Below are 27107 nucleotides of genomic sequence, written 5' to 3' on the forward strand. Positions count from 1 at the left end.
CCCAGATCACCGGGGTTAGAGGTCCATGCAAGAGTAGAAGTTGAGGCCTGAGGTATGAGCCAGTGAACAATGAGTTCTGAGGCTGATAACTAGAGGTCGGTAAAGTCCAGAGGCCAAAGCCAAAGGTCAAAGTCCAGAGCTTGGTCAGTCTGGAAGTGGAAGCCCGAAGTTGGCAAGTCCAGAGATAGCCTGTTCTGACGTTGGAGGTGTGTGCCAGTGTGTGAATGTGAGAGTCAGAGAGAGAGAGAGAGTGAGACTGTGTGAGGGAGAGACCAAGAGAGACAGAGTGATTTTGCTCTTGAGTGAATCTGCAGATGTTGGAAATAAATATAAAAACAAAATGCTGGCAGAACTCAGCAGGCCAAACAGCATCTATGGGAGGAGGCAGTGACGACGTTTCAGCCCGAAACCCTTCAGAAACTCACTCCTGATGAAGGGTTTCGGCCCGAAATGTCATCACTACCAGGCAATGCGCAGGTCTCTATGCATCACAGACAGTTCTGAGAAGTGACCGCATGTATGTAATGAACAGAAGTTAATGAAAAGTAGATAAACACTGTAGAAAATGAAAAATTAAGATCTGGACTCCGTATTGAAAGAGTGGATTTGTCAACGCAGAGTGAACATGAATTTAAAATTGAAAGTAATTGTGAATGTTTAGCGGGCTGGTTGCAGAAATGTAAGGAAAGGCACAGCATTAATTTTTTTTAAAGATTTTTAAAAAATTTAGTTAAACAAAGCAGATCATGAAACAGCAAAGAAATTAACTGATGAGTTTGTGTAGCTTGCTGCCGATCTAACATTAGAACAAGTCTTCGATGTTGATTGGTTTTATACCTTACGTTAAACCTAATAAAAGTAAAATACAAATATAGTGTATTATAAAGTTTTAATCAAAACACCGCATCATAGGTGGAGACTGTTTCAGAAGGCAGAAGTTAAAAGCAAATCCTTTTGCATTCTATGGTTCTAGAACCAGATGGGGAAATATCGACATTGTTCTGGACCAGGGTTTCCCAACCTGGGGATTCTACAAAACCCAGTAGCTTCATGGAAAGGAGCAAACTTCATGGGTTGTAGCTCTACTTAAAGCATAATTTCCCTGTTGCTTGGAAAGGGCAAACTCATCTCCCTGCCTCAACAGTCCATACCTTTGAATGGCCGACCAAGTTAACCACACCTTTCATTTTGCCCCTGCAGAATGAAACAAGTTGTATTGGCTATAATGAGGGGAGTGGTATAATTTTTAGGGAAGTATAGGGGAACGTTAAAGCTAAGAAAATGGTGCGTGCATGTAACACCCTACCAAGGGTGGTGGTAGAGGTAGATATATTAGGAGCATTTTAAAGACTCTTAAGTAGGCACATGGATGACAGAAAAATGGAGGATTATGCAGGAGAGAAGGGTTAGATTAATCTTAGATTTGGTTAAAATGTTAGGACAATGTTGTGGGCTAAAGGGCCTGTACTGTTCTATGTTCTGTGTGATCTCACAGCAGCAGGAGTGTGTTGAGTTGTCAATCACTGGTAAGGCGATTACAGGGATTTGGCTTGAGGTCCATTGCGCACTTCCAATGAACATACTCGAAGTGCCAGCCCAGTTGTAATCGCAGTCTAATCTATTACAGTTCCAAAGAAGGACTTAGAGCAAGCTAATTTTCATAGACACCACTGGGAGCTCAACAACATCTCGCAGTGTTAACTACCAATCTGATTAGACCAAACAGTACATGACTATAGACTTAAAGTCTGCAGCACACAAAGGACCTCTATGGGAGAAAACGACTTTATACAAGTGCCATCTATAGACTTGGAACCATGCTATGCACCACATCTTTCTAGGTTTCACAGTTCAAGCACAGACTGAGAACATTACAGCACAGTACAGGCCCTTCAGCCCACAATATTGTGCTGACCATATAACCTACACTAAGATCAATCTAACCCTTCCCTACAACACAGCCCTCCATTTTTTAAATTATCCATGTGCCCATCCAAGAGTCTTTTCAGTGTCCCAAATATATTTACCTTTATCACTTTCCCTGCCAGGGCGTTCCATGCACCCACTACTTTCTCTGTAAAGAACTTACCTCTGATATCCCCCCAACACTTTCCTCCAATCCCCTTAAAATTATGACCACTTGTATTAGTCGTTTCCACCTTGGGAAAAAGTCTGTGGTTATCCATCCTATCCATTATTCTTGTTCACAGCAAAGAGAAACTGTCAGTGGAACATAGTTATATGGGGAGTTTCTCTCTCAACCTGCAAGAGGTCCACAACCTTGCCATGGGGTTTGGAGGCTTGCGTGCCTCAATGACCCAGAAAGCTATGTTGGCTGGAGTCAGGGCCCTGTGCTTTCGCTCTTGTGCCAAACAGGTCAAAGGGTAGTGTCCTGACTAAGAGTGGTCCGTCAATCCTCCAGGTTTGGGGGCCCAGCTCAGGGCTAATAATCCGGATTGTTCAAAAAAATTGTGACGGAAACAGCAATGTAGAATCCTTCTACGTAGACAGAGATGGAGGACCTAGGTTGCTGCCCTAAATGCCAGCAGCAGAACGGGCAGTAAGTAAGTTTGTCTTTCAAAGTACAATCATGACAAAATAATAATTACAGTCTTCCAAGCAAAGGAAGGGAAGAAACCACCTCCTTTGACATTGTCTGCCTTCAAAAGTTGTGGATGTCCAGTCACTGAGTACACTGATGGATGAGATCCCTGGGCTTCTATACTTGGAGTGAATCTAGGCATCTGGGGATCAGCAGGAAAATTGATTTCAGGAACAGTTCAGTCCTGATATTACTGAGCAGTGAGACAGTCTTGGGAGGCCAAATGATTGACTCATATTCCCATTACTTCACTTCTGTCTAATTTTCCTGTGGTTCGGAAGCTATTTTTTGTCGCTGCGAACAGTTTTCTTACAAGCATCTAAAACCAACAGAAGAAATGGCTGCAATTACCTGACCACCAACATTGAGCTCAAACCATTATCATTTATGACAAGATTTCTTTGTATGGGGAACATACTGTACTTCCAAATTGAAGAATTCTTCCTTTACTTCAAGTTAATCTCAAACCTGGTTCCCAGATGTTTGTGGTTCATTTGTATGTTTTTCAGAGAAAGTACCTCCTATCTTTGGTCCATGAAATTATTGTATCCAAAATAAAATTCCATCACACATCATCTTTAACTACATTATAGATTTCCCAGCCTCTGAGTAAGGTAGTCATCATTTCCAAGATTTTCAACAATTCCCAAAGAGCCCCTTATTCCTGTATAAGCCACAGAAGTCTGTTGGCAACTGCGCATGATACATTACGTAACTCACAACACTGTAGTCCTTTCACAGACTACCTAGAGATTGTAAACCAAATGTATGCACTTACTTGTAATTGTCCTCTTCCACAAATTTCTGCAACTCCTCGATATACCGCACGGATTTCAAGTAGTTTTGCACATGGGGTAACGTCACCAGATAGTCTGTAAATGGAAGTAGTGCCACACTGTTAAGCAAATTACTGCAGGGGGATATGTAACTTTGCAAAACTTTAATTATCAAACTTATTTTCTTTCATCGCAAGACCGAGGGGAATGAACCAATACCCAAATGCAGAATATTACTATCCCATGCTTTTGCAGGACCTCAAACCCTGCATATTTCTCTTCTTATTCTATTCTTTTGCAATGTACAGCAACGCAACAGCTTCACTTCACTCACCTTGCTAACCCTTTTTGAATTAACTGGTCTTACCTCTTTCAGTCAAGTCCAAATCTTGGATATCAGTTGAGTGAAACTGGGAAATAATGACACTGGCTTCTTTTGTAAAGAGCTTACAGTTCCTATCAAAGACTTGTGATATTAACAACTTCGGAAGAATAAGAGGGATCTCAATGAAAGGCCCAAGTAGAGTGGACGTGGAGAGGATGCTTCCCATAGTGGGCCAGTCTAAGACCAGAAGGCATTGCCTCAGCCCAGAAGGTAATCTCGTTAGCACAGAGATGAGGAAGAATTTCTTTAGCCAGAGGGTGGTGAATCTGTGGAATTCATTGCCACAGACAGCTGTGGAGGCCAAGTCATTGGGTATATTTAAAGCAGAGGTTGATAGGTTCTTGATTAGTAAGGGCATCAATGGTTATGGGGAGAAAACAGGAGAATGGGATTGAGAGGGATAATAAATCAGCCATGATGGAATGGCAGAGCAGACTCGATGGGCTGAATGGCCGAATTCTGTTCTTTACGTCTTATGGTATTATGCTCTTAACCTAACCATCAGTGAACACAGTTATTGTGGCATAATGCGACACGTACCAATGTTATATTTCTTGCTGGTAGTGGAATCTACCATTACCTCCAAATCCAATTCATCCTGAGATCTTATGCATCTTCACTCTGTCCCAACCTGGCGTGATCTTTACTGAAACAGCCTCAGAGAACTCTTGTCTATCGTGGGAGCACTGAGATCACGGTTTAAGTGCATGACCTGCTTGATCAGCACAGACCTCACAACAAAGGGCACCATCACACCTTGTCACGAGCCAAGAGCTACGCTTCCCTTGGCGGTCTCTGATAGCTTGAGGGTAATGTGCTTCTGCCCTTTGTTCTGAAGGGGCCAGTGCAGGGACCACAGACTCTTCCTAACACAAGACAAGATGCATCTGGGTGATACTGTCTGATGCGTGCTCCTTCAGAAGGTCTTTCATTTGCTCCAAGGAACACCACCTTGTTGTGGTGCAGAGGCTTGTGAGTTCCTGAGAGCGATGTTGCTGGAGATTAGCTCCTGGTAGGGTCAACCATGGCAGTAAGGTCAAGGGGGAGGTTCCAGACAAAGAGCAATCCAACCAAGATCCCAACGATGGAGCAGTCGGAAGATGATGACACATCACAATGGCAGTAAAGACAGAGGAAGGCTGCAGTAGCGAAGGGTCTCCAGTTAACTTCATGCCACCTCCATCTGTCATGGACTGTGTGGTGGCTTCCTGTTCATCATCCTTCCTGCATTAAACAAAGTCATGCAGAGTCGTTCTTCATTATGGGAATAACGCCTTAGGAGAACATCATACTCAACACGAGTGAGTGCACGACTACTGCGTTGCTTCTAAACTTATGCATCTGATGGGCTTGAGGTCCTCAATACTATCCCAAGTGCTCTTCCTTTACTTGGGCCAGTAGTGAGCGGTGATGCTGCAAATTGCTTTGGCTTATCTGATCTCATCCTCTGCCCACTTGGTAATCTATTCTGCTCCAGAATAGAGTCTATTTTGGCAGCTTGGTGCAATATTAGTGTTAAGTAAGCATATGCATAAATGTAGGTCTTCATACAGCTGCTGAACAGAAAATAACAGAAACACAACTCATAATAAGGCATCCACTAGAGTGAAGATCTTTGCCTAATACAATGCCAAACTTTTTGGTTTTAATTATATTTATGGTTCAGACAGTTGTTGAATAATTATGTGAGAGATCTGCCTGTCAAATTATGAAGTTTTTTTACAAGTCTTTCAACAGAAATAGCGAACTGAAAAAAAGTATAAAGCTACCTCCTCAAAAGGCTAAGGAAATTCAGCATGTCCCCAACAACTCTTAGCAATTGTTATAGATACACCACAGAATGAGTCGGGGGGTGAAGATATGTCTCTAGCAAAGGAGGTGTAAGACACTCCCTCCCACTGCTAGTCAGTAGGTCACCCTTGGGCAATGTTTAGCACTTGTTTACCCCCCCCCCCCGATCAGGGTCATGTGAACCCATGGGAGCAGGTAGTGGATGGTCATATGAGCCACTGGTGCATATAACAAGTCCTGGTTATGTGACCACAGACACCAGGCAGACAATCACTGAAATGTGTTGATAATGATTGGGGTCACCTATCTCATAAATACATTGCCCAGAAGAAGGAGATGGCAAGCTATTTCTGTAAAAAAATTTGCCAAGAACAATTATGGTCATGGAAAGGCCACAATCACCTACATAACACGCTAGATAACAAACGAGTGAACCACAGGAAGTATCGTATCCAGATTCAAAACAGCTTGATATGCCCATAACTACACGAAACAGCAGAGAGTTGTGACCACAGCCCAGACCATGACACAGACCTCCATTGACTCTGTTGACACTTCCTGCTGCCTGGAGAAAGTAGGTCATATATTCAAGGACTTCTCCCACGCAGATAATTCTCTCTTCTCTCCTCTCCCATCAGGGAGAAGCTACAACAGCCCAGAGTATGAATGACTAAACCAGAGGACAAATCCTACCACACTGCTAACAGACTCTAGCTGAAAGATGAACTCTTGATCTCCCAATCTACCTTGTCGTTGCCCTTTTATTAGTTTACCCACACTACACTTTCTCTGAAACATAACACTATACTAAAACTTCTACTACCTTTTTGTAACTACAGTACTGTGCAAAACTCTTAGGCATGTATACAGCTACTACGCCTTGCTTAGACTGAACAGTTTTTAAATAGAGTCAGTTGTTTGCGTTTGTTGTACACTGTCCATCTGGATCAATGGATGTTGAGTCAAAAAGCAGTGACGGTTGATAATTTTTTTTTAAATTTTGACTTCAAAAAATTTCAGACCCCTGCAAAGATACTACAAAAAAATTTACCCGTCTGGATTAAATTAAGAGCCATCTGGCTAACACTACTGTGCAAAAGTCTTAGGCATATATAGCAACACACAAAATGCTGGAGGAACTCAGCAGGTCAGGCAGCATCAGCGGAAAAGAGTAAACAGTCAGGACTTTTCAGGACTGAGAAGGAATGGGGAAGAAGCTGGAATAAAAAGTGGGGATTCTGGCATCTTCCCTCTTCTTTCCCAGTCCTTAAGAAGGGTCACTGTCCAAATTGTCGACTGTTGACTCTTTTCTATAGCTGCTGCCTGACCTGCTGAGTTCCTCCAGCATTTTGTGTGCACTGCTTTGGATCACCACCTTCTATCTTATACACTGCTTTATTGTACTCCAAAATATTTCTCAAAGAGCAATCCATAAAACTCCTGTCGCCAGTTTTTGCAGAGTCCTGTAGTAATTTTATCTATTGCACTGTACTGCTGCCATAAAAAAAAACAAATTTCGTGACCTACGTGAGTGATGATAAACCTGATTCTGATATGGGTCTGTTGGGGACGGAAAGTGGGAAGGGGGCAGGGAGAGGGGAATCATGGTTGGGAAAAGGGGAAGGGAGAGGGGAGGGAGCAGGAAGCACCAAAGAGATATTCTGTACTGATTAGTAAACCCAGTCGTTTGGAATCAAATGACCTTGTGACTGCACCTGTGCCAACCCTCTCCCCTGGCACTCCTTCTCTGCCACCTGTCCCACAACCCTCCCATGGTGTTCCACCCTCACCATTCCCAACATTCTTTGCTCCAACCAGAGTTACAAACTTGCTCTCTGCTCCACGTTGACAAATACAATACTGTGCAAAAGTCTTAGGCACGCTAGCTATATACTGTATATGTGCTTGTGATTTCTGCACAGTCCTGTACATGTGGCAAGGTCTGTCTGGAGGCCCCATAAAACAAAAGATTTTCACTGTACCTCAGTACTTGTAACAAAAATAAACCAATAATAAGAATTCATTCAAATACTTCTGTTGTTTTCTTTGACCTGGTGGAAACTATTTGGATTTATTGTAGCTCATTAAAATTCGTTGCAATATTTGATTCTAGTTGGCTCTCAATTCCACAGACTAGACTGTGAGACTAGTGAATATCACTTGCCGTGATATATGACAGCATGGATTGGTACCAAGCCAAACCACTGAAATATTTCCAATGAGAATGTGAAGACCTGAAGAGAGGTATTGCTGGGAACACTAATTAATCACCATCTCAGCACAATTACAGCTCCGTTAACAGATGGTCATAATAGAATACAGTAACATCGGCTTAATGGGGCGACATGATGTGTAATGGTCTGCACAATGCTTTACAGAACCAGCAACCCGGCCTCAATTCCCGCCACTGCATGTTCTGTTCTCCCTGTAACCGTACAGGTTTCCTCCCACAATCCAAAGGCGTACCGGTTGGTAAGTTAATTATGCTGTGATTAGGCTGGTATTAAATTGGAAGATTGCTGGGCTGCATGGATCGAAAAGCTGGTAGAGCCTATTCCATGCTGTATGTCAATAAAGAGAAACAAAGAAAATATGGTGGAGGTACAGCATAGTCAGCCTGACGAGACAGTTTATGATTCAATAAGATCATGGCTGATCTCACCATTGCTTCAACTTCATTTTTCTACCTGCCTTCTAAAGGACTGAATTCCTCCATAGACTCTCCCTCACCCTGAACCCTTGGCCTTCACACTCACCCAGATACAGAATTTTTAAGATGAAGCCACACTCAGGTTGGAGGAACAACACCTTATATTCCGTCTGGGTAGCCTCCAACCTGAAGGCATGAACACTGATTTCTTTAACTTCCGTTAATGCCCCTCCTTCTCTTCTTACCCCATCCCTTATTTAATTATTTATTTATCTATCTATCTATCTATCTCCCCCCCCCCCCTCCCTTTTCTCTCTCTCCTTTTTTTTCTTTCTCTGCCCTTCTCACAATCACTCCTTGCCTGTTCTTTATCTCTCTCTGGTGCTCCCCTCCCTTTTTCTTTCTTCCTAGGCCTTTCATCCCATGATCCTTTCCCTTCTCCAGCTCTGTATCCCTTTTGCCAATCACCTTTCCAGCTCTTACCCCTCCCCTCCCCCTCCCCCTCCCATACTATCTTTTCTTTCAGTTAGACCTAACAAAGGGTCTCAGCCCGAAACGTTGACATCGCTTCTCCCTATAGATGCTGCCTGGCCTGCTATGTTCCATCAGCATTTTGTGTGTGTTACAGAATTTCAAAGCTTCCTGACCTTCTGAGAAACTAATGAGGATGTTGCAGTGCTTATTCATGGGATGTGGGCATTGTTGTAAGGTCAGCACTTATTGCCATCCTTTCCTTGAGCCAACCACCTCGACGTGGGACCAGAGTTACATGTAGTCCAGATGTTGTAGGACCTCCTTTTCTAAAGTGAATCAGATGAGCATTTTCCACAATCCAGCACTTTCACCGTCTCCAAGACATAGGCTAGCTTTGTATTCCAGAATTTATTTAATTCCTTCAGCTTTATTCCCCAAATGCAGTGCTTGAATTAGAACTTGAATTTGCAGTTCATCCAAGCCACTGGATTACTCCAATAACAGAACCTTGCTATCATGCCCAAAACTTTGGCCAAGTCCATCCCAAAGACTTTCCACACAGCTTATGTGTAAATTCCCATTCACTTCTATTGCAGGCAATCATCTTTAGAACTGCAGTGACAACTTGGCAAGGAACAAATAATGTCCAGTGGGGAAATGGAGTTTTATGCATTGCTCATTGGGAAATATTCTGGAGTACGATGGTGCTGTGTGCAGAATAGACAATATCTGCTGAGGTCACTCTGACAGTACATTCAAACCTGCCTCCTTTACTACATCGAACGGAAAATCTTACAAAAAGTAGTGGATATGGCACAGTCTATCATGGGTAAAGTCCTCTCCCATCATTGAGCACATCTACATGAAACGCTGTCGCAGTAAAGTAGCATCCATCATCAAGGAGCCCCACTTCCCAGGACATGCACGCTTTTCATTGCTGCCATCAGGAAGAAGGTACAGGAGCCTCAGGACTCACATCAGCAGATTCAGGAACAGTTATTACCCCTCAACCATCAGGCTCTTGAACTAAAGGGAACAACTTCACTTCCCTCATCATCACAATGTTCCCACAACCAATAGACTCACTCTCGAGGACTTTCAGCTCATGTTCTCGATATTTATTGCTTATTTATTTATTATTATTATTATTTCTTATTTTTGTATTTACACTGTTTGTTGGCTTCCGCACTCTGGTTGAAAGCCCAAGTTGGTCAGTCTTTTATTGATTCTGTTAATGGTTATTACTCTTTATATTTATTGAGTATGCCCACAAGAAAACTGATCTCAGGGTTGTATATGGGGACAGATATGTACTTTAATAATAAATATTACTTTACTTTGAACTACTCTACTTAACAAGAAGAACAAGGGGGTGCAGACACACAGGAACACTGCTACCTATGGCTTCCCCTCCAAACTGCACAAAAATATATACCACCATTCCGCCATTGTCACTGGGTCCAAATCCTAGAACTCCCTACCCACTAACACTGTGGGAACACCTTACAAGATTTTGCCAGGACTTGAGATCTTGAGTTAAAGGGAGAAATTGAATAGGTTAGGACTTTATTCCATGGAGCATAAGAAAATGAGGGGAGATTTGATAGAGGTGTGCAAAATTATGAGAGGTAAAAGCAAAGTAAACGTTTTTTTTCCACTCAGGTTGGGTGAGACTAGAACTAGAGGTTATAGATTAAGAGTGGAAGGTTAAATATTTAAGGGGAACCTTAGAGTGAACAACTTCACTCAGAGGGTGGTACAAGTGTGGAACCAGTCACTGACAATGTGGTGGATGTCAATTTGATTACAACATTTAAGAGAAGTTTGGACAGGTACACGGATAGGGAGGGTATGGAGGGCTATTGTCCAGCTGTAGATCAATGGGATTAGGCAGAATAACATGTCAATAGACAGTAGGTGCAGGAATAGGCCATTTGGCCCTTCGAGAGAGCACCGCCATTCACGGTGATCATGGCTGATCATACACAATCAGTACCCCATTCCTGCCCTCTCCCCATATCCCTTGACCCCGCTATCTTTAAGAGCTCTATCTAACTCTCTCTTGAATGCATCCAGAGACTTGGCCTCCACCGCCTTCTGGGGCAGAGCATTCCACATATCCACCACTCTCTGGGTGAAAAAGTTTTTTCCGCATCTCTGTTCTAAATGGCCTACCCCTTACTCTTAAACTGTGGCCTCTAGTTCTGGACTCACCCATCAGCGGGAACATGCTTCCTGTCTCCAGTGTGTCCAATCCTTTAATAATCTTATATGTTTCAATCAGATCCCCTCTCATCCTTCTAAATTCCAGTGTATACAAGCCCAGTCCCTCCAATCTTTCAACATATGACAGTCCCACCATCCTAGGAATTAACCTCGTGAACCTACGCTGCACTCCCTCAATAGCAAGAATGTCCTTCCTCAAATTTGGAGACCAAAACTGAACACAATACTCCAGGTGTGGTCTCACCAAGGCCCTGTACAACTGCAGAAGGACCTCTTTGCTCCTAAAACTCCCCTTGTTATGAAGGCCAACATGCCGTTAGCTTTCTTCACTGCCTGCTGTACCTGCATGTCATCACAGACTAGATTGTCCAAAGGGGCTGTTTCTGTGCTGTAGTGCTTTATGACTCTAGAAACTTGCAGAAGTTCAAGAATGTGTCTCACTGCCAACTTCTCAAAGAAGATTGAGGATGGACTATTAATGCCAATCTTGCCAGCAACATCCAGCTCAGAATTGGCACTGACAGAAGGTCAACAACTGGCCTGAAGCTAATGTCCGGGCTCTATGGATATGGGGTACAAGAAATCATCTCATTCTACAGTTGTTGGGGGAGCAGGAGGAATGAAAGGGAATTCTCACAGATGGAGGTAACTTTGGGCTGGACAGGACCACTTCCTGGGCTCTCTGACCACTCCACCTGCATGCACTGACTAATCTCATGTAGATGTAGAGGACTGATGGAGCCATTTCTCCTTTCTGAACAGGTGTTGCAAATCCCTAGTGTTCCTGTGCCTTTGTAACTATTATATGAAACTTCAAGGCATTGATACTCAGGAAGTCCCCACCCATCCCAGACAATCTCTCTTCCTCCCCTTCCAAGAGGCAGAAGATACAAAAGCCTGAAAGCACACATCACTTGGCTCAAGGACAGCTTCTAGTTCACTGTTAGAAGACTACTAAATAATTCCCGAGTACAATAAAGACACTTAACCTCACAGTCTACCTCATTATGATCTTGCACCTCATTGTTTATCTGCACTGCACTTTTCGTTGTTGCTCTTACACTTTATTCTGCATTTTATTCAATTAATCCTTTTGCTCCTTGTTCTACCTTAATGTGGTTCCTTGAGGTTGTTATAGCCAGGAGGTGGCAATGGGGACAAGCTCCCACTATCTATTAAATGCTCTCAATGGCGTGTGCCTCAAATAGCCTCTGACGAAGGGTCTCGGCCCGAAACGTTGACAGCACTTCTCCCTATAGATGTTGCCTGGTCTGCTGTGTTCCACCAGCATTTTGTATGTGTTGTCTAACAACCAAGTCCAGCTCCTGGCCTTCACGTGTGGCTTAGCTATTAAGTCTGGCAGAAAAAATTTCTACTGACAGAGGAATGGGGCAAAGGCAGGTTACTGTGCCTTAAAACCAGTTGCTTCAGGCAAGTGGGGTTTGTCAGCCATGGTTTGCAGCTCATCTAGGAGAAGAAAAACTCTGCTGCCTTGCGGCTATGCCCACCCTCTGAGAAGGCTTTGGGAGTAAAACCCAAGGGAAAAATCCTAAGACAGACCTATGTTGAGCTCAATGCTGATTGGCAACTCCTGCAATGCTGCTGGTACCAAACTCTATCAGTCCCTGCCGTTCCTTTGGGTTCATCAGATGTGTGGAGATGGGGAGCTCGTTACATGGGCAACAGCTTGCTCTCCTTATCGCACTACCCAGGCTTGTGTATCTAGACAGCTAGGATGCAATATCCATGGTCAACTCTGACCAGTGGAGGCTAACAACAACCTCAATGCACTGTGTAATGATTTGATCTTTATGAACTGCATGCAAGAAGACAAGCTTTTCACTGTATTTCAGTACATGTGACAATAATAAACCAATTCCAATTCCAAGTCAATGCTGAAACACGATTCAACCTTCCCGGTGTTAATGGAACTCTGACCTCAGATTACAGACAGAAATGGTGAAAACATTCAATAATATTCAAAGTTTTTGGTAATAGAGTCATCAGAATCAAGTTTAATATCACTGGCATATGTCGTGAATTTTGTTGCTGTGGCAATGACAAGAGGACATGGTGATGGGAGTTCTAAATGATGGATGCTGCCTTTTTGAGGCATTGCTCCTTGAAAATGTTCAGCCAGTTTGATTGCTCTCCACAGTACATCTATAGAAATTTTTGAGTGTCTTTGGCAACATACCAATTCTCCTCAAACTCCTAATGAAATCCAGCTGCTGCTGTGCCTTCTTTGTAGCTGCATCAATAACGAGGGCCCAGGTTAGATCCTCGGAGGTGTTGACACCCAGAGCAGCAGAACCCAACTAGTCCATGCTGACCATGGTGGCCATCTAGCTAGTCCCAATTTCCTGTGTTTGGCACGTATTTCTCCAAGTGCTCCTTAAACTGCTGCATCTGCCTCAACTACTTCCACTGGCAGCTCATCCATACACTCATCACTGTGAAAATGTTGCTCCTCAGGTCCCTTTTAAATCATTTCCCCCTCACCCCAAACTAACGTCCCCCTAATTTTGGACTCTCCCACCCTGGGGAAAAGGCTGATGTCATCCACCTTTTCTATGCCTTGTGTAATTTTAAATACAACCATAACGTTGTCCCACATTCTCCTACACCATCAATACTCAACAGTATCTCTGTATAATCTGCAGGAAGTCAGCATTTTCTATGGCAGGCTTTGCATATAACATTCATACATAAGCCTCGTAGCCAGATTCACTAATAGCCACTGACAAAGGCCTTAAATTTCAGACAGAGATTCAAATAATTAATAAGATTTTTAAAATGAGAATTAAAGAACAAAATTAAACACAAGACAATGGTTCAAATACTTCCTCTGCAGGGCAGCCAAGCATTCACATGAATGGGATGACTTATAGCCCTCAATGGTCAGAAACTGGGATCAGATGAGAAGTGTATGCCAACTCCCTGCACCTTGCTGGATTTCACAGCTGCACAGGATACAGCACCCAGTCTGCCGGCCACCCAACTCTGATTGTCACAGCTGCCCAAGCAAAGGATTCTGGAATGTGTGGATGGTTGGGAAATACCGGCTGTCACTTAGAGTCACTGAGTAATGCAGCATGGAAACAGGCCTTTCAGCCCAACTTCTTCGTGCTGACCATAGTACCCAAACTAGCCTACGTTTAGCTAATATTCTTCTCAACTCCACCTAACCATGTACTTATGGAAATATCAATCCCTCCTACCCATTTATCTATGCAAATATAAACCCCTCCTACTCATCTATGTATCAAACTTACCCCTCATAATTTTATATACCTTAATGAAGTGTCTAAGTCTGCAAAGCACCAAAGAATAAAGTTCCAGCCTTACAAGAACTCAGGCTGTTGAGTCCTGGCAGCGCCCTCATAAATCTGTTCTGCCTCTCTTCAGATTAATATCTTTCCTATAACAGGGCAATCAAAACTGTATACACTATTCTATGTGTGGTCTCACCAGTGCCTTGTCAAACTGCAACACATCATTCCAACTCCTATTACAACTGCAGTATGTAACCCCAACTCCAATACAATATATTCCCACCTCCTTCTCTTTCTCCTATGGTCCACTCCAGTCTCCTATCAGATTGCTTCTTCTGCAGCCCCTCACCTTTCCCACTCACCTGGCTTCACCTGTCACCTTCCAGCTAGTCTCCTTCCCTCCCCCTCACCTATTTATTCCGGCATTTCCCCCGTTCTTTCTCAATCCTGATGAAGGGTCTCAACCCGAAACGTCGGCTATCTACTCATTTCCATAGATGCTTCCTGACCTGCTGACACAAACAAGGGAAAATCTGTAGATGATGGAAGTCTGAACAATGCACACAAAATGCTGCAGGAACTACAGAGACCAGGCAGCATCTACGGAAAAGAGTTGTGGTGAACTACATATACCTGTCTGGACACGCACCCCCCCCCCCCCCCCCCACTGACTGCTCCCGTGGCTCCTCCCACGGACCCCGGTATAAAGGCGATTGGAGACACTGCTCCTCCCTCAGTCTCCAGGATGTAGTGTGGTGGTCAATTGCTGCTTGTTCTTTCTTCCAGCAAATAAAAGCAGATATCTCGCCTCACGTCTCCAAGAGTTATTGATGGTGCATCAAGAGTACAGTCAATGTTTCAGGCCAAGACCCTTCAGCAGGATGAAAGGTGAAAGAAAGTTGAGAAGGGGAGCTCCCCTCCCCTCACATCCTTACCCTGACTCCTCATCTTTTTCTCTCCAGTCCTGATGAAAGGTCTCGGCCCGAAAACGTTGACTGTATTCAGACCTGCTGAGTTCCTCCAGCATTTTGCGTGAGTTACTCTACTCAATGCCCTGACTGATGAAGGTTGGCCTCCTTCACCATCCCATCTACCTGTGACACTGCTAACTATGTACCTGACCTGATTCAACCCGTTGAAATCGTGAAGTGGAACTTTTCTTTATTCGAACCTTGTGTTTAACATGAGCTGGAATGGGAAATAACAGATTAAAGAATTACATAATATAAAGTGGCTGGTCGAATGATACTTGACACTCTTATTCCATTATCTATTTGGACTAAATTTGGCTCACTACATTTTTTCTAATTGTGTTTCTTGTATAATTTATGTTTAAAATATGTTTTTCTTGTCAACATTGTGCATCTGATGCTGAATGTTTGTGATGCTGCCTCCAGTAAGTTTCTTGTTGCACCTAATAGTTCAAAGTAAATTTTATTATCAGAGTACATACATGTCACCCACATACAACCCTGAGATTCATTTTCCTGTGGGCATACTCAGCATGTCTACAGAACAGTAACCATAACAGGATCAATGAAAGATTAACCAGAGTGCAGAAGACAACAAACTGTGCAAATGGAAATATAAATAAATAGCAATAAATAACTAGAACATGAGATAATGAGATAAAGAGTCCATAAAGTGAGATTGTTGATTGTGGGAACATTTCAGTAAAGGGGCAAGTGAGTGTAGTTATCCCCTTTTGAGTAAGGGGTAGCAACTGTTTTTGAACCCGGTGGTGCGAGTCCTGAGGCTCTTGTACCTTCTATCTGATGACAGCAGCGACAAGAGCATGGCCTGGGTGGGGAGTATCTCTGATGACGGATGCTCCTTTCTGTGGTAGTCTTTCTTGTAGATGTGCTCAATGGCTTTACCCACAATCCACTACCTGTGCATACATGGACTTGTGCAAATAACAATCAACTTGACTTTGACTTACAGATGCAAATTATCAGAGTAATACTGACTGGACAGACCGTCACAGATAAATTATCTCTGAAATTAATGGGAATCTCCAGCAGGGATTTTGATCTGCCAAATTCACAGTAAAAAAACAAAAATACCAGAATAGAAAACTCTTAGTAACAGGATGTGGGTGCAGGAGGTTAAAACCTTGCATGGGATTTTACGGTAAAACATCTGAACAATTAATTCTAAATTCTTTGCTGATTTGTTTGAAAGATTATTGAATGACTTCTAAAAGCTGACAACAATTTGCAAAGTACTTGGTCTCTGTAAATGTTTACATCACACAATGGTCAGTAAACACATCCATGGACATTTGTAGCATACAGTTTGAAAAGATTCCAGTCAGCTCTCAAGTAAATACCAGTATAAACAGAACAACAAAGTTGCCACTGTATTAGTAAAAGAAATTCCACTGAAATATTACAAAAGCCTTAAATGGGCATTGTGCTAGTGTCCATGGACAGAGCTCAAGTGGTGAGTTATAGTGCAATCCATCCCCACATTGAGAACATTACCAGGAGCCCTGTCACAAGAAAGTAGCATCCAGCATCAAAGATCCCCACCATCCTGGCCATGCTCTATTCTCTCTGCTGCCATTGGGCAGGAGACACAGGAGTGTTTGGTCCTACACCACCACATTCAGGAACAGTTATTACTCTTCAACCAATCAGGCTCCTGAACTAGTGTGGATAATTTCATTCACCTCAACACTGAACTGATTCCACAACCTCCATTCTTACTTTTCAGGACTCTACTGCCCACGGTCTCAGCATTATTTTTTTTACTTGCACAATTGGTCTTTTTTTGCACATTGCTGGCTTATCGATGTTTATATATGGTGTGCCATAAATTCTATTGCTCTTCTTCATTTTTCAGCAAATGTCTACTAGAAAATAAATCTCAGGTGACACACGCAAAATGCTAGAGGAAGTCAGTAGATAAGGCATCACCTGTGGAAAGGAGTAAGCAGGCAAGATCTCGGACCGAAACCCTTCTTCAGGACTGAATGAATCTCAAGGCAGTATATGTTAACAAATGTGTACTTTGATAATAGATTTATTTTGATTGTTGACTTTGACTTTGGAGCTGGAAAATTATGAATACCCATCTGTCTTTAATCTTCAAAAAAAGCATATTGATGTTCATTTGTGAGAGTTGCATCAATTAATTTTATGACTGTTTCTGCTTTCCTGTTTGCCATGGCTCAAAGTAAATGTATCATCAAAGTGTGTGTGTGTGTGTGTGTGTGTGTATATATATATATACCACCATTTACTACCCTGAGATTCATTTTCTTGCAGTCATTTACAGCAGAACAGAGAAATACAATTCAGTCTATGAAAAATTACATACAAGGGCTGATAACAACTTTGCGTCCACTCCAGACACATGAGCCACACAACTCCAACTCTCCATTGCAGTACTGCAGGAGGGCCACATTTTCACTGATACTAGTTTCCTTGAACCATCAAGTGGAAGCCGGGGATGCTCTCCCCACCGCATATTAAAGATCTCTAGACACTATCTTAAACAGAAACAAGGAAACCGTTCCCAATATATTGTCCAGTATTTACACCCCAATGAATACGGTTAAAAATAAGAGGGGTGCTCTTCATCAGGCTGTTCTTTCTGGGACCAAATTGGCTGCTGATTACTGTATTACAACAGTGGCTGCAACAAGTACTTCACGGCCTGTAAAGCAATTTGAAATCCGAGACACAAGAGATTATTCAGATACTAGAAATCTTGAGTAACACACACAAAGTGCCGGAAGAACTAAGCAGGTCAGCTAGCTATGGAGGGAGCTTCTGCCTTCTGTCCCTTTCCTTTCCAGTCCTGATGAAGGGTCTCAGCCCTTTAGAACTGTCAACGTTTTGAGCTGACAATCTTCATCAGGGCCCATAAGTACATAGATGCTGCCTGACCTGTTGAGTTCCTCTAGCATTTTGTGTGAATTACTCAAGCTTGAACAGTCTTCCAAGAACTAGCTCATGCAGATTTCTGCTACCTTGCTGCTAGTCCTCGCTGCAAGAGAATTATCACAAGAGTTCTCAGAAATACCTGCCTTCACCTCCCATCTTAATGTCAGATTCAGATTTACCACACGTACTTCAAGACATACAGTTGTATGCGTTCACAGCCCACACAGACAGACAAGCATGTGCTGAGGGCAGGCTGCAAGCATTGCCACACATTCAGGTTCCAACATAGCATGCACGCAGTGTTCAGCAGAACCACACAAGGAGCAGCAACAGTGAAAACAAGACCCCCGCCCCCACCCTTCCAACATTCACCTGACAAGAACGGCAGCAATCGTCATCTCTGATAGCACAGTAACCACAGCTCTGCGCGACCCATCTGCTAACTGTTATAGTTGTCAGTAGTCCAAGAAGAAGACAATTACTGGCAGCCCTTGTACAATGTCTCTGCTCGCCAACACAAATCTGGTGGAACTGGTTCTGCTCGAGGACTAAAATTCCCAACATCCAATCCACGCCAGGCTCAATTAAACTTGGAAGGTTATTCCTTCATATTCCTGCTGCCAATATAATTTACATGCTGGCAAGCCAATGACTGGTATACAGTTTTAATAATGATAAGGTACTACAGCACTGTGCAAAATTCTTAGGCTCATACACATAGCCAGGGTGCCTAAGACTTTTGCACAGTACTGTATTTGTCAATGTGGAGCAGGGAGTATTTCCGGCTCCCTCCCCACTCCTTTCCCCTTTTCCCAACCATGACTCCCCTCTCCCTGCCCTTTTCCCGCTCTCAGTCCACCATACAGATCCATATCAGAATCAGGTTTATCATCACTCACATATGCCATGACGTTAGTTTTTCCAGCAGCGGTACAGTTCAATACATAAAATTACTACAGTACTGCGCAAAAGTCTTAGGCGCCCTAGCTTAATATATATGCACCTAAGAGTTTTGCTCAGAACTGTATGTTTTGGGAGCTGTTTTTGTTGGTAAAGAAAGGTGTAGACTTATATGGCACCATACCTGTTTCTTTTGAGATCTCCTAAAGTGCTTGTGAAGTAAGCAAAGGTAACAGATTTGTGCACCAAATGGCCCCCAAAACAACCCAATGTGAAGTATACACAATTTGTTTTATTGATGCTTAACGAGGGATAGATATCAGCCTTGAGATAACGAAGTTTGAGGAGGTTTGGTATGTCACCAAAGACTCTGGAAAAATTCAACAGATGTACCATGGAGAGTATTCTGATTGGCTGGTATTGAGGTGCCAATGCACAGGACTGGAGAAAGCTGCAGAGGGTGGCAAACTCAGTCAGTTCCATCACAGACACCAGACTGCCCATTATTAAGAACGTCTTCAAAAGGTGATGCCTCAAAAAGTTGGCACCTATCGCTTAGAAACCTCACAACCCAGGACGTGCCTTCTTCTCATTACTACCATCAACAAGAAGACACAGGAGCCTGAAGATACACATACAATGTTTTAGGAACAGCTTCTTCCCTTCTGCCATCAAATTTATTAATTGTGCATTAATCTTCGCTCTCTTTTTGCACATTTTTATATATAGTTCTTATTGTAACTTTTCATATATTGCACTGTACTGCTGACACAAAACAACAAATTCCATGACATATATCAGTGATGATAAACCTAATTCTGATTTTGATCAGAATTTTGTGCCTGATTTCTGAAGTCCTGGAATGCTTTTGTGGGATCTTTAATGTCCACCTTTGTCCAGCTCAAACCCAAGTTTGAGTCGGTGCTCAATCTTTTGGTATCCATTTGAAAGATGGCTTCTCTGACAGGGCAATATTCCTTTCCTTTCCATCTGTTTTCAAACTGATGGAAGATTTTAAAGAATATCTGTTAGAGAGACAGGGAGGGAGTTTCAACTATTGTGGCCATTTTCCCCATTGCTGTGAGAGGACACGCAAAAGTCTGGATCCAGGAGGAGAAACGGGGAGGGACATTGGAACTGCAAAATTAAAGAGTTAAAGAGATGGATGAAGCAAAACAGTGGCATGGTGCTAATGATCAGAGGAGGGCTATATGAGGATTTGTAGGAGTGGGAAAGAAGGTAGGGCAGAGGTGATGGCTGAAAAGAAAAGCAAAAATCAATGGGTCAGGTAACTTATTTATTAATAATAATTATTATTTAGTCTTCCTTTCTGTATTTGCACAATTTGTTATCTAATGAACCCTGGTTGTTTGTCCATCTTTCAGAGTAGTTTCTCATTGATTCTATTGAGTTTCTTTGTCTCTGTTGTGAATGCCCACAAGAAAATGAACCTCAGGGTAGTGTATGTACTTTGATAATGAATTTACTTTGAACTATAAAGATTAAAGGTTAGCTTTATTTGCCTCGTCTACATAGAAACATACCGCCAAATGCGTCTTTTGTGTCAATGACCAACACAGTCGGAGGATGTGCTGGGAGCAGCTGGCATTTGTCGCCATGCTACCAGCATGGACATATCCTGCCCACAGCTCACCAATCTAATCATAACCCGTATGTCTTTGGAATGTGGGACAAAACCCAAACAATGGGTAGAAACTCATGCAGTCATGGGGAAAACGTACAAACTCCTCATAGACAGTGGAGGAAAGCTGAGGATGCAAAGGGATGATCAAGTTATAGGGTCGAGATCCTGCATCAGGAATGGTTGTAGATGATTGCTAGAGAATGGGTGACAACAGAGTTGAGAGCTGCAAAATAATTGGCTGTTTCTTTTCTTTTCAGAACGAAGGAAGAAGAGAGGAGACTTGATAGAGGTGTACAAGATGATAAGAGGCATAGAGTTGATAGCCAGAGTCCTTTCCCCAGGGCATAAATGGCAAATACAAGAGGGCATAATTTTAAGGTGATTGGGGAAAGTATAGGGGAATGTCAGTGGTAACTATTTTGCGCAGAGAGTGGTGGGTACGCAGGTAGATTAGGGGCACTTATAAGACTCTTAGATAGGCACATAGAAGCAAAAAAAAATGGAAGGCTACGTGGGATGGAGTGGTTAGATTGATCTTAAAGTAGGTTAAATGATCGGCACAACATCATGGGCTGCAGGGCCTGCACTGAGCTGTACTGTTCCATGTTCTAAGTTCTATTTTCAGTAAAGTTGTCTAAAGCTCTCTAAACAAAATAATGAATCAATCTAAAGCCACAATACCCATGCTGACTATTCCCTTGAACATCTTTATTCTCATTTGAATCTGCAGACGTTGGAAGCATGGACATAAAAATTGGATGAAGACACACGAATGCTGAATTCAGCCAGCAATTTTTTCTTTGCCTGGAATTGGATGAGTTTTCTACAAAGAGTCTGTGTAATCTGGTCAAAAGTACACAGGCACAGCAAGCTACTTCACTAGTGAAGAAATTAAAGAACCATATGGAAAGTTTGCTTTCCAGGTAAGTATTAGCATAATTAAATGCTAATCAATTGTGGACAGGACACCGCACAGAACCCTCCTTAATCATGTATAATAAAGTATTCGGCATGTAATGAGTGAAGGAGTAAAATCTGTTAAATCAATTCTACTACAAGCTACAACTCACATCCAGAATTATGATTTTATTATTTTCATATTCAGCCAATTCCTCTGCTCATAGTGATTGTGTTCCCTCAGCTTGGAACAGACAGAATTTGCAATGCCAGCACTACATAACCCACACATCTGCTTTATGAATCACCCTATTAGGAGTTAAATCCCATTAATAAGTGGCTATGGATCAAATATAATTATTCTACCTGCAGTATTTGAATTTCAAAGCCTTCAGTCCATATTATCAAACGTAGTATCACTGCATCAGAGGACTTCTGCATTTACTGCACTGCGGTTAGCAACTGGTGATATACATTCCTCACATTGTAAGCCAGGTCTTCGTTTTTCTATTCAGCTGATGGTTACGCGGGAAACCTCAACTCTCATCGCCATGGTAACACAGCTGAGACCTCTGGGTCAGGACAACACATGAGAAGATCAAGGTGTCACTGACAAATTTGGATTTCCCAGTGCACTCCACCATGGGACATCACCCTGTGCCTTTCAGCACAGGTTTGGGTTACCAGTGCTCCCCACATCTGGCAATGGATATAAGACCACAGTGATCTCTATGTGCATCATTGGTTAAAGAGTTAGAAAGTGGGGGCTAAAATTAAGTTATATTAAAAAAACTTTACTTCAATGTTTTAATTTGTTTATACAGTACTGTGCAAAAGTCTCAGGCACATATATATAGCTAGGGGGCCTAAGACTTAGAATCATAGAACCATAGAACATTACAGCACAGAAACAGGCCTTTCGGCCCTTCTGGCTGTGCCAAACCATTTTTCTGCCTAATCCCACTGACCTGCACCTGGGCCATATCCTTCCAAACCCCTTTCATCTATATACCTGTCCAAGTTTTTCTTAAATGTCAAAGTGAGCCCACATTCACCACTTCATCTGGCTGCTCATTCCACACTCCCACCACTCTCTGTGTGAAGAAGCCCCCCCAGTGTTACCTTTAAACTTTTCCCCTTTACCCTTAACCCATGTCCTCTGGTTTTTTTCTCCCGTAGCATCAGTGGAAAAAGCCTGCTTGCATTCACTCTATCTATACCCATCATAATTTTATACACCTCTATCAAATCTCCCCTTATTCTCCTACACTCCAGGGAATAAAGTCCTAACCTATTCAGCCTTTCTCTGTAACTCAGTTTCTCAAGTCCTGGCAACATCCTTGTAAATCTTCTCTGCACTCTTTCAACCTTATTAATATCCTTCCTGTAATTAGGTGACCAAAACTGCACACAATACTCCAAATTCAGTCTCACCAATGTCTTATACAACCTCACCGTTACATTCCAACTCTTATACTCAATACTTCTGCACAGTACTGTAATAATTTTATGTATTGTACAGTACTGCTGCAAAAAAAAATGACATGTGAGTGATGATAAACCTGATTTTGATATGGGTCTCCATTGTGGACTGGGAGTGTGGCAGGAACAGGGAAAGGGGGAATCATGGCTAGGAAAGGGGGAAGGGAGAGAGGAGAGACCGGGAAGCACCAGAGAGGCATTGTGAGATGATCAATTGTTTGGAATCAAATTACCTTCTTGGTGTCTCAAGGCTGCACCCACACCACCTCTCCCCTGCCCCAGTGCTTCTTCTCTGCCACCTGTCACACCCCCTCCCATGGTGCACCCACCTCGCCAATCCCAATAACCTTTACTGCCGTCAGATTTACAAACTCACTCTCCACTCCACGTTGACAAATACAGTACTGTGCAAAAATAGCTATATAGGTGTCCCTAAGATATCAGAACTGTACTGTCTTTAGAGTTTTCTCTATTTTTAAAATGAAAAACTTTAAAGGTCATTTGGTTAATTGGTTGCTGTAAATTGCCCCTTGTATGTGGGGGAAGGGCAGAATTCTAGGGAGGGTTGTTGATGAGAACATGGGGAGAGAACATGGGATTAGTGTAGATGGGTGTTTGATTGATAGCAGGAAATGATGGGCCAGTTTCTACACGGTATCTCTAATTCATTTCATGTCTTGAGTTCAAAGTTAGCATATTTTGTCTCTGATTTACAGTGATACTTAAAGTCTGAGGTTTTTTACGAAAGCCAGCAAAGCCTGACATTCCCGCTTTGCCAGCTGTCAAATGTTATCAAGATGTTTCCGGGATCAGGATCCTATAGTGCAGAACACAAAAGCTCCCACAGACATCTCTGGTTGGGTCGCTCCTGGGCCTGGACATTCATGGGTGTAAGTAGGAAGTTGGGAGCCACTTGGGAAGTGGATAAGGTGATGCTATTACAGCTTTGGGGCATTCCAGAGACTGGAGTTCAATTCTGCCACCATCTGTAAGCTGTTTGTAGATTCTCCTCATGAACCATGAAGGTTTCCTCCAGGTACTTCTGTTTTCCTTGCACAGTCCAAAGACATACTAGTTATACTAGTTAACTCACCTTTGTAACTTATACTATAATTAAGTGAGGGTTAAGTAGATGGGTTACTGGCTGATGAAGGACTGAGCCAGAAGGACCTGTCCCATGTTATATCTCTAATAATAAAGAAATAGATTTCATAGAAACATAGAAAACCTACAGCACAATAGAGGGCCTTTGGCCCACAAATTGGTGCCCAACATGTCCCTACTTTAGAAATTACTACACTTCCCCATAGCCTTCTATTTTTCTAAGCTCCATGTACCTATCTAAAAGTCTCCTAAAAGACCCTATTGTATCCGCCTCCACCACCGTTGCTGGCAGCCCATTCCACGCACTCACCACTCTGAGTAAAAAACTTGCCCCTGACATCTCCTCTGTACCTACTCCTCAGTACCTTAAACCTGCATCCTCTTGTGGCAACCATTTCAGCCCTGGGAAAAAGCCTCTGACTATCCACACAATCAATGCCTCTCAACATCGTATATACCTCTATCAGGTCGCCTCTCATCCTCCGTCGCTCCAAGGAGAAAAGGCCGAGTTCACTCAACCTGTTTTCATAAGGCATGCTCCCCAATCCAGGCAACATCCTTGTAAATCTCCTCTGCACCCTTTCTATGGTTTCCACGTCCTTCCTGTAGTGAGGCGACCAAGAAATGAACACAGTACTCCAAGTGGGGTCTGACCAGGGTCCTATATAGCTGCAACATTACCTCTCGGCTCCTAAATTCAATCCCATGATTGATGAAGGCCAATACACCATACGCCTTCTTAACCATAGAGTCAACCTGTGCAGCTGCTTTGAGCATCTTATGGACTCAGACCCCAAGATCCCTCTGATCCTCCACACTGCCAAGAGTCTTACCATTAATACTATATTCTGCTGTCATACTTGACCTACCAAAATGAACCATTTCACACTGATCTGGGTTGAAATCCATCTGCCACTTCTCAGCTCAGTTTTGCATCCTATCAATGTTTTGCTGTAACTTCTGACAGCCCTCCACACTATCCACAACACCCCTAACCTTTGTGTCATCAGCAAACTTACTAACGCATCCCTCCACTTCCTCATCCAGGTCATTTATAAAAGTCACAAAGAGTGAGGGTTCCAGAACAGATCCCTGAGGCACACTACTGGTCACCGACCTCCATGCAGAATATGACCTGTCTACAACCACTCTTTGCCTTCTGTGGGCAAGCCAGTTCTGGATCCACAAAGCAATGTTCCCTTGGATCCCATGCCTCCTTACTTTTTCAATAAGCCTTGCATGGGGTACCTTATCAAATGCCTTGCTGAAATCCATATACACTACATCTACTGCTTTTCCTTCATCAATGTGTTTAGTCACATCTTCAAAAAATTCAATCAGGCTTGTAAGGCACGACCTGTCCTTGACAAAGCCATGCTGACTATTCCTAATTATATTATACCTCTCCAAATGTTCATAAATCCTGCCTCTCAGGATCTTCTCCATCAATTTACTAACTACTGAAAATAAGACTCACTGGTCTATAATTTCCTGGGCTATCTCTACTCCCTTTCTTGAATAAAGGAACAACATCTGCAGCCCTCCAACCCTCCAGAACCTCTCTCGTTCCCATTGATCAAAGATCATCACCAGAAGCTCAGCAATCTCATCCCTTGCCTCCCACAGTAGCCTGGCGTACATCTCATCCGGTCCCGGCAACTTACAATAAATAAATCTCTAATGATAAATAAATCTCCAATAATAAATAAATCTCCTGTATTATCACAATCTTACATGGCATGAAATGAGTTTTGTTGCAACAATATTGTGAAAACACATCAGTTAGTATAAATTCCAAAATAAATAGTGCAAAATAAATCAAGAGTGAAATTATGTCTGTAAACCACTCAGAAACAGCAGCCTGTAGAGACTCACAATATACAGATCTAGTCTAGTGTGCTGGATATTTCTTTCCCATCCTCAGGCAAGGAAAACAAGAGGTTGCTTGTGTCTGTTCACTGAGCTGTCCCCAGGCACATTGACTACTCTTCGTTCACTGGTGATGGATGATGAAGGAAAGTCTTTAAAACTCCCTCATAGGGATAGTGCACTATGTGTGTGTGTGTGTGTGTGTGTGTGTGTGTGTGTGTGTGTGTGTGTGTGTGTGTGTTTATTTAACTGTACTAGAAATGAGGAGGCTTCCTTGACTACAACCAACAGAGTCTGAACAACAGCGAACCATAAAACCAAAAAATATAGAAGCAGGATTAAGCCATTTGGCCCACTGACTCTGAATCAAGTGTCTCCCCTGCTAATGTCTAGTTGCAATAAAGAGGAAGTTTGGATGGCTCTGGGCCTGAACATGCCAGAGTTTAGAAGAATGAGAGGACATTGCATTGCATTGCATTGAAACCTACTGAAGGGCCTAGACATGGTGGATAAGGAGAGTATGTTTCCTGTACTGGGGAAGTATTGGACAAGAGGCCACAAGCTCATAAAACATAGAAATCTACAGCACATTACAGGCCCTTCAGCCCACAATGTTGTACTGACCATATTCTAGAAACTGCCTAGGATTACACTACTGCATAGCTCTCTATTTTTCTAAGCTCCATGTACCTATCTAAGAGTGTCTTCAAAGACTTTATTGTATTCGCCTCTACCATTGTTGCTGGCACACACTCTGTGCCACTACTTTCTGTGTGAAAAACTTATCTCTGACATCCCCCTTTTACCTACTTTCAAGCACCTTAAAACTATGCCCCCTTGTGTCAGCTATTTCAGCACTGGGAATAAGCCTCTGGCTATCCACACAATCAATGCCTCTCATCATCTTATACACCTCTACCAGGTCAGCCCTCTTCCTCCATTGCTCCAGGAGAAAAGGCCAAGTTCACTCAACCTATTCTCATAAGGCATGTTCTCAAATCCAGGCAACATCCTTGTAAACACAAAAATACAACTGCAGATGCTGTGGATCAAAGAATACGTACACAACGCTGGAAGAACTCAGCAGGCCAGGCAGCATCCGTGAGAAAAGAGTAGCCAACATTTCAGGCCGAGACCC

The 27107-nt window shown here is 42.8% G+C and overlaps 1 protein-coding gene across 4 annotated transcripts in view; it reads right to left on the reverse strand.

The window, feature by feature from the left end:
• ralgps1 (Ral GEF with PH domain and SH3 binding motif 1) overlaps window positions 1-27107 on the reverse strand; it is a 733240-nt gene that overhangs the window by 159003 nt on the left and 547130 nt on the right. For all 4 annotated transcript variants that reach the window (XM_059993861.1, XM_059993857.1, XM_059993858.1 and 1 more), the window contains one exon: window positions 3381-3474. In XM_059993861.1, the coding sequence (XP_059849844.1) occupies window positions 3381-3474 (94 nt within the window). The remainder of the gene's footprint in view (window positions 1-3380; window positions 3475-27107) is intronic.

Source organism: Hypanus sabinus, chromosome 18 (genome assembly GCF_030144855.1).
Source record: "Hypanus sabinus isolate sHypSab1 chromosome 18, sHypSab1.hap1, whole genome shotgun sequence".
NCBI lineage: Eukaryota > Metazoa > Chordata > Chondrichthyes > Myliobatiformes > Dasyatidae > Hypanus > Hypanus sabinus.